This window comes from Musa acuminata, chromosome BXJ2-9 (assembly GCF_036884655.1).
Source record: "Musa acuminata AAA Group cultivar baxijiao chromosome BXJ2-9, Cavendish_Baxijiao_AAA, whole genome shotgun sequence".
Taxonomy (NCBI): Eukaryota; Viridiplantae; Streptophyta; class Magnoliopsida; order Zingiberales; family Musaceae; genus Musa; species Musa acuminata.
In genome coordinates, this window is record NC_088346.1 from 9,916,963 (window position 1) to 9,924,993 (window position 8,031).

The window sequence follows — 8,031 nt, forward strand, 5'->3', positions numbered from 1 at the left end:
GGACTTGCACGAGTTCCAATCTAAAGGAGCAGCCTTTCATCAATTCTACCAAGCAAACACCAATTATACAATCGTCAGTCTACGAAGCCAAGGCATGATCATAACCTCTAACGCGGCAACTTCTCTTCAATTACACCCAGAAAACACTGAGATCCAGAGGGAAGAATGAAGTCCGAGACATTCAAGACGCCCAACATCTGGAACCAAGGCCGCAGCTTTTCATCGATTCCACCAAGAAATCAATCGAACAAAACCCTAAATAGAACCATAACCACTACGCAGCTTCGACACCGGCAATGATCAAGAGTCACCCATCTCCTAAACCTAAAACAGAAACGCGATTCTTCTCGATTCTACCAAGAGAACACTGAGATCAAGAGGAAGGAAACCTCGAACACCCCACGACCGGGATTAGGAGGGCAGGGCCTTGGAGTTGTGGATGAAGGCGACGGCGGAAAGGATGGCGGCGGCGAACGCGAAGATCCCGAGCACAAGCATGAGAGAGATCCCGGCGGCTGTCAGATCCATCACCAGTTGGAGGAGACGGAAAAGATCCGCCATCGCCGCATCTCCTCCTTAAGTCGGTGGCGTCGATCTACGTACGAGTCATGCTACGGCGATCACAACACTGCCCCACACGACGTAACATTCCACCTCATTCGGTATTCAATTCGACACAACGTTATCTGCAGCGAGGATACTTTATATATTGGTTCGGGTCCCACCGTGTTAGGCCGGTATATTATTTGGTTGACCAAGTAAAAAAAGAATCATTTTCTCGATATAAAACTGTAGCGGGCAGCCGACAACAGCCGAGCCTTCCAAAATCTTGTTCAAATGCACACCGCGTGGTCGTGACCCAAATTCCTACCCGGTCAATTAGATGCGGCAGTTGGTTGGTGTGGTTCACCAACTCCGTAGAGGAAGCACTCGGTCTCCATCTACTTTGGGTACACCGTTCATATAAGCTATTAAGGATCCATCTGACCGTTGGTTCTATTACCTACTATAATCTTGACAGTAAAATAAATATATATCAAAATATTAATTTGACCAAATACACGGACGGTCGAGATGGTATAATTAGATAAAATGGACGGCTTAGAAAAGATCTTTCTATAATTTTTCTATGCGGTACTACGCACTGCTATGCCATGACACGAATGAGAAAGAGATTGGGGCTTCAGTCCGGTGATTGGCTGATTCGGATTCCCGCCGCGGATCATCGTACCGGGTTGCGGAAAGGCCCTCGGAAAGCGTATGAGGCACGTGGCGATTGGCGGAACCATCGGGGCCCACGGGATATCGCGGTCAAACTATCCTGCAGCCTGACTGAGCGTAGTCAGCCGAGCCCGTTCTTTCGGTAGATAAGGCCAGCTCTTCCCCCTTCGCCGCTGAAGCCCAACCATCCCCTTCATCAAAGCCTCCTCCTCCACCGTCGTCAAGGTACATCCCCATGCAATCCGTGGTTGGTATCATACCTCAATTGGTTCTTTTGGAGACGAGATCGATCTGGGACCTGTGACGATGGATCGAGCGGCTGATGTTATGCAGAACGTCATGCCCGACAGCCTTTTGTTGGTTTGCCACAGTGAATGATCATCTCGTGCTCTTGATCTGTAGGAATTTGTTGAATAAGGCGGGTCAATGGCTTCGATCCTCTCTCCAGCTCCGGGCAACGTTGGAGTCGTGAGAAGCATAGATGACAAGATCTACGTTGGCCTGAGGCCGCTGTCGACTCGAACATACGTCGCTGTTGCGCGGGGAAGTAAGGCGAGGCCGCTTGCGGTGGTCAGGGCGAGCAGCGAGAAGGAGGTGTCCGTGAAAAGTTCGGGCTTGAGCATCGAGGAGTGCGAAGCTGCAGCAGTCGCCGGGAAATTTCCGGACCCTCCCCCGTTATATAGGCCGCAGGGCCCCAAGGGAACACCAGTTGTCCAACCACTTGTATGTATGAACGCATCTTGGTGTCGTTGAGAATAGGCGACATAATAGATTTTATGCATACTGTTTTCTCTCATCTTTGCAGCCACTAAGTAGGCGGCCGCGGCGCAATCGGAAATCACCTGCGCTAAGAGCCGCTTTCCAGGAGACAACTCTGTCACCATCTAATTTTGTTCATCCGCTTTTTATCCATGAAGGTTGGCGGCAATTTTTAGATCCTTGTGTGCTTTCTAACTTTTTTTTGTTTCTCCAATAGATGGGAATATTTCTTCTGTAATTGTTTGTCTATTATGTGTGTATGAGAAATTGAACCAAAAAACTAACAAGGAACTGGGAAAATAATTGATTTTTCTGTGTCGTCTTGCTGCATCTGTAGGTGAAGAGGATGTCCCAATTGGTGCTATGCCCGGATGCTTTAGGTTGGGATGGAGACATGGCCTTCTTGAAGAGGTGCTTACGCTTTTTTCTTCCTCTTGATATGATGGAATGCTTACACTTATAAGAAATTTATACATGTTTCTTGCTGCAAGTGTTAGCACAATTAACATCGTATAGACAGAAGGATATCATTAGATGGAATACCCTGAAAATTTGTGGGAATTTGTGCTCTTACTTACAGAAAAGGAAGGAGAATTTTTCTCTGTATAAATAAAACAAATGTGTTTTTTTTTTTTTACTCCTTTGCAACAGCCTATTTTCTTTTCTGAATGTCTTGTTACCTGCAGAGCTTAATGGTCTTAATTAAATGCTCCTATTTGCAGGTTTACAAGGCACGGGATGTTGGTGTTAACAGCTTTGTGCTATTTCCTAAAATTCCTGATGCACTGAAGGTTTCTTTCTGAGAATTTCTTTTATCTTTTGGATCCTTCATATCTTTTGATATGAAATGTGCGACTTTTGTTGGTTCAGTCACAAACAGGAGATGAAGCATACAATGACAATGGTTTAGTACCTAGAGCCATACGCCTTCTTAAGGACAAATACCCTGACATTGTGAGCATATTTATTGTCCACTATTGTTATGCATTTTTGTGGTTTCCATTAAAATTTTCAGCATGTGTTAGGTTATTTACACTGATGTTGCCCTGGATCCCTATTCCTCGGATGGGCATGATGGAATCGTGAGGGAAGATGGTAAGGGGTACTTAAGTTCAGCATTTTAATTTCATCTTGTTATCAATTTGGTGTCATTTTATTATCAAATCAGGTACAAGACTCATATTTTAGCCTTTTGTTAACTAAAGTTAGTAGAAATTTACTCATGCTATATGGATGAGGAACTGGACCACGATGAGATATTAATTCCTCGTAGTGGTCGATAAGAAAAGCATGATAGAAACCATATGCTTCAAACTAGACATGGATAAGATCACTTCTGACTGGGAGTATTTATAGAATCCAGATCAGGAGGATTGCTGTTCATATCTTTCTTGTCAGTAAATTATGCTGGACAAGAAGATTACAGGTCTTGTATAACATTACATGATAAAAGAATAATTTACATTTTAAGGTAAAAAATGAGACAAAATAAGTGGTCTCTACAGTTGTCATCGTCTTTTATTTAACCAGGGAATGTGATGTGCAGCATCGAGACAAATTTATATGACCATAAATATTAAGGAATAATATAGCAGATCTCTTCATTTATCCCAAATTTAGTTGATAATAAATTGCACATTTGGGATGAAATTATTGACTGATCAAGAAGAACTCTGTTCTTTTAAAGATCTCTGTTGGAATGTATTGCATCTTTGCACTCAATACATCTTGGAAGGAGGGGGATTTGTTGCATATGTTGATTTTTTGTCAAGTCAGTTGGTGTTTACCAAAACACAAATCAACCTCTTGCAAACAAGTAAACATGTACAAGGAAACAAAAAAAAAAATTTGATACTAATATGTTTTGCCTTTTGTTTCACTATAGGTGTTATTATGAATGATGAAACAGTGCATCAGTTATGCAGACAGGCAGTTTCGCAGGTATTTAAAGTTTATTTTAGGTGATTTTATTATATTACTGTCATGAACAGCAGTTCGGTGAGTTTATGGTACCTGTTTCACATACAGGCCCGTGCAGGTGCTGATGTTGTTAGTCCTAGTGATATGATGGATGGTCGAATTTTAGCAATTCGGATGGCACTTGATGCTGAAGGTTTCCAGGATGTATCCATAATGTCCTACACAGCAAAGTATTGTTCTTAGATTTGTTTGGATTCTTGGGGTTTTTAGTGCAATGTTGATAACTACGTTGCAAGTGGTCCAAATTCCAAGTTTCAGTAGCTTTATCCTGACCACTATTATTATTTGTATGCATTTAAACAGGTATGCCAGTGCATTTTATGGTCCATTTAGGGAAGCTTTGGATTCAAATCCACGTTTTGGGGACAAGAAAACGTATGTAACTAATTGATAACTTCTAAATTTCATCAACTTGATTAATTTTCTTGCTCAAAACTAAGTGCACCTCTTCTAATTGAAGTTACCAGATGAATCCAGCAAACTATAGAGAGGCCCTTGTAGAAACTGAGGCAGATGAGGCTGAAGGGGCAGATATTCTTCTGGTGAGTTGGTTTCTTCATATGTAATCTATGACATGTCTTGTGAACATGTCCTTGTACTTTTCCTCTAGGCATTCAGTTTAGGAGCTCTGTAATTCTGTCTCACAGGTAAAGCCAGGGTTGCCGTATTTGGACATTATACGTCTTCTTCGTGATAATTCTTCTTTACCAATAGCTGCATATCAGGTAAGTTCTACCTTTTGTATTCTGCATCACCTTTTTTTTTTTTGCATCAAACACATCCTTAGCTTTGGAATTCACATACATATTGTCCTTAACTTATCATAAAGAATACCAGACATAGGTGTCCTAATTTTCAATGGAAGTCAGATTCAGTTGCTGACAATTTGATATACCTTCTTTTTTTGGATGGATAACAATTATAAATATTTTACAGTATCACATCTTAAAAAAAAACTTTTTCTACAATTCTTCATTTATAGGAGATTCATTTCAAAGTTCAATTACTGGTTGATGTCTGCTTTCATCTGAGTGCAGCTATTGCTATGTTTAGCATGCTTCTGTTAGTACTGCTTGGTGCATTGAACTCTCTGTAGGTGTGGGCACTTAAGAAAACAGAGAATCTCTTCTTAACTTGAACAAATTTGTCTATTTCACCAAAAACTGAATAATATTTGAAACTAGTATGGACCTGACCCAAACTATGCATGTTAATGAACTTCAAATGTGGATGTTTTTTGTCTATTTTTAGAGGAAATTTCTACCCTTCTTTACTTCTTGAAGCAGGAATCTATTTATTTATTTATTATGTTTTCTGGCTCCATGACCAGTATGGTCCCTATATTGAACACCTGATTTGCGCAAAGAAATGGCTACTGCAAGTTATTTAATATGTACCATGTAATGCAGCTGATTAGCTCTATTCACTTGGACCTAATGGCATCTGTAACATCATTTTCTGATAATAACTCATGATCGTAACATCCTAAATTCCAAAGTTTAGTACCTCTGATTGTTGTTACAGGTGTCTGGTGAGTATTCAATGATAAAAGCTGGTGGGGTTCTCAAAATGATTGATGAGGAAAAGGTCATGATGGAGTCACTGTTATGCCTTAGACGGGCTGGTGCAGACATCATCCTAACTTACTTCGCTCGTCAAGCTGCAAGTGTTTTGTGTGGCATGAAGGGGAACTAGAGGAACAAGTACCTCTTCTTTTCTGACTAGAATGGGAGACAACTTGGGACATTGTATTTAACTTGTGATCATCCTCAACGTCATGGGAACCTGGATTAGTTAATAAAGCTCGAGTACATCCTTAGTTTATCAGAAACCCTTAATGTGTTTGTCTCGAGTAACAGAGTGCTAGTACCAGGATTCTTGATGTGATCTCACTCTGTGAGATGGGTGTTCTGTGTTTTCGGCATGCTGGTTTTCCATCATAAGGAATGATCTGGGGTTGGATTTATAGGTTTTGTAGTCAGGTGTTGTAAGTCAGCAAACTGTAGACGGCAAAGATGTTTTGTTTAGTTTTATAGAATGTTGTGGAGTGACATTATCAATGTTCCTAAGCTCTTGAATTTTCATGCTAGCTTCGCTGATTGGATAAACGCACGGATTTTGTCTCCTATGTTCTATTATCAATGGTACTTCTCTGAATTTTTATAAAGGTTAAATTGATATTCGATAAGGAGATCCTCTTTTTCCTAACTTCATAGTCCTTTTAGTCCAGTTCTCATGTTTCATGCCTAAGGAAGCTTATGACAACAAGGAGATCCTCTTTTTCCTTACTTTAAAGACTTTTTAGTTCAGTTCTCATGTTTCATGCTTAATGAAGCTTATGACAATAAAGTCCTTGTAGTCCAGTTCTCATGTTTCATGCTTATTGAAAGCTTATGACAATGTACTGACTCCTCTTTGTTTTAAGCAGTTATATAGAATTTGTCATCTTATATATGCTAGCAATATTCTACTCTTGTTTGTTTGTAAATAAAAAGTTAAAAAGTTTTCGGACGATATCAATTTTGCTAGATGATCAAGTTACTTCTAAGTCTGTCTTTTATGTTCCAAAGTGCACAATCAGATCAAATTTCAGGACTAATAGTGATTGAAAAGCAATATAGATTGCTAAAATAGCAAAGATCACTTGTACAAACAACATGTAACAATGACAACCTTAACCAATTGGCATCTTCAGAAAGAAGTGTAAAGATAAAATCCAAGATACCTCTTGCAGAAAGGAGAATTTGGTGAGCATGATTCAGCTGACCAAGCTTTTACATTAAGTTGGGTGGATTGACAGTTCCAATTCACTTATTTGCAAGAAAAGGAGGATTTGCAAGATTGGGAACAAGTGATGACCACATGCTGCAGGAGGCTACCTGAAACAGGGCAAGCAAACTTGTTCCTCCCAACCTTGACCAGGCCAGGCATTCATGATCAAAGCAAAGTTAGGGAGCAGTCTTTCCTCTTTGGCTGTACCTTTTCATATGTTATTATGGGACAGGTTACAACCTGCAACAGACCTGAACAGGATATGAAGACAATTTCCTTTTGTGGTACTGTTGCATAATATATCCACCATGATCAAACCACTTCCACTTGCAACTTTCCTCTGTTCTACTACAACAACTTGAACAGTTTTGCTTGTTATATCATTTCATTATCAGATCACAGTTTGGTAGCTCCTCTGAACCCTGATGTGATACTGTTGATTGGTAAGGATATATTATTACTAAATTGAGCTTAAACATTTTAGATTAGTAATACAGACTCAACAAAGTTAATAGGTCAATGAGATGTATTAGAATATAGATGTGTTCGAGTTCTATGGATGAACTTCCATCCATCTGTTGTTACTGAACTTTAATGGTTTGGATCAACATATATACTTCATATTCATCTCTGTGTTCATTAAGCTGCTTGCCATCTCGAACAGAAGCTCCAGCCATCCTGATCTGGAAATTTGATGAGATCAAATCGAACTTCGTCGGACACATTCTATATCTTTATTTAGGTGGAATTCTAATGTTCATGCCGCACAAAGAGAGAATTCGAAGAATGGGGAACGGAAGAACACACAAAAAGAGCATCTCCCCCTCATCAAAGCTTCTCTGCACCATGTGGAGCACAGCCGAACACCGCCGGTAACCTCTCAAGCTTCTTCCGGAGCTCGGTCTCTTCGTGTCTGAGCTGGTCGTTCTCGTGCATGATCCGATCACGCTCTCTCATCACCCGGTTCAGCTCGTCGAGGAGCTGCCGGTTCGCCGACCGGAGGTGGACGACCTGCGTCCACAGCTCGCTGAAGTGCTTCTGCTTTCTCATCCGCGACCGCCGAGCTGACTCCCTGTTCGATATCATCCTCCTCTTCCTCCTCTCTTCTGCTACGCTCAGTTGGTGCCCGCCTGCCTCATCCCAAGCTGCGCTGCTACTGAGGCAGTGCATCAACGGAGTGGTCTGGAGTTGCTGTGCGAGATAAGGTCCAAAGAGGCTGCTAAGATGGGAGGTGACACTGAAAGCAGGTGAATCTGAAGGTGAGAGGTAGCCGAAGCTGGCAATCTCTCCAGGATGCAT

At 41.1% G+C, this 8,031-nt stretch overlaps 2 protein-coding genes across 4 annotated transcripts; one reads left to right on the top strand and one right to left on the bottom strand.

Annotated features, from left to right (window-relative positions):
* Positions 1-1,295: 1,295 nt before the first annotated feature.
* On the top strand, positions 1,296-7,065 carry LOC135623062 (delta-aminolevulinic acid dehydratase, chloroplastic-like). Of its 3 annotated transcripts, none has more exons than XM_065125567.1 (13): positions 1,296-1,446; positions 1,624-1,944; positions 2,027-2,138; positions 2,318-2,391; positions 2,703-2,771; positions 2,851-2,934; positions 3,006-3,075; positions 3,866-3,921; positions 4,009-4,130; positions 4,264-4,335; positions 4,421-4,502; positions 4,608-4,685; positions 6,695-7,065. In XM_065125567.1, exons 2-13 carry the CDS (start codon positions 1,648-1,650, stop codon positions 6,755-6,757), a joined length of 1,179 nt encoding a protein of 392 aa, XP_064981639.1. In that variant the 5' UTR covers positions 1,296-1,446; positions 1,624-1,647; the 3' UTR covers positions 6,758-7,065. The 3 variants fall into 3 exon arrangements, with proteins under 3 accessions (XP_064981639.1, XP_064981637.1, XP_064981638.1); XM_065125565.1 differs by lacking the exon at positions 6,695-7,065 and adding an exon at positions 5,485-6,020; XM_065125566.1 differs by lacking the exon at positions 6,695-7,065 and adding an exon at positions 5,485-6,020 and having other exon boundaries at positions 1,367-1,468.
* Positions 7,066-7,560: 495 nt separating this feature from the next.
* On the bottom strand, positions 7,561-8,031 carry LOC135624044 (basic leucine zipper 43-like). The gene has a single exon (XM_065127518.1). It carries the CDS (start codon positions 8,029-8,031, stop codon positions 7,561-7,563), a length of 471 nt encoding a protein of 156 aa, XP_064983590.1.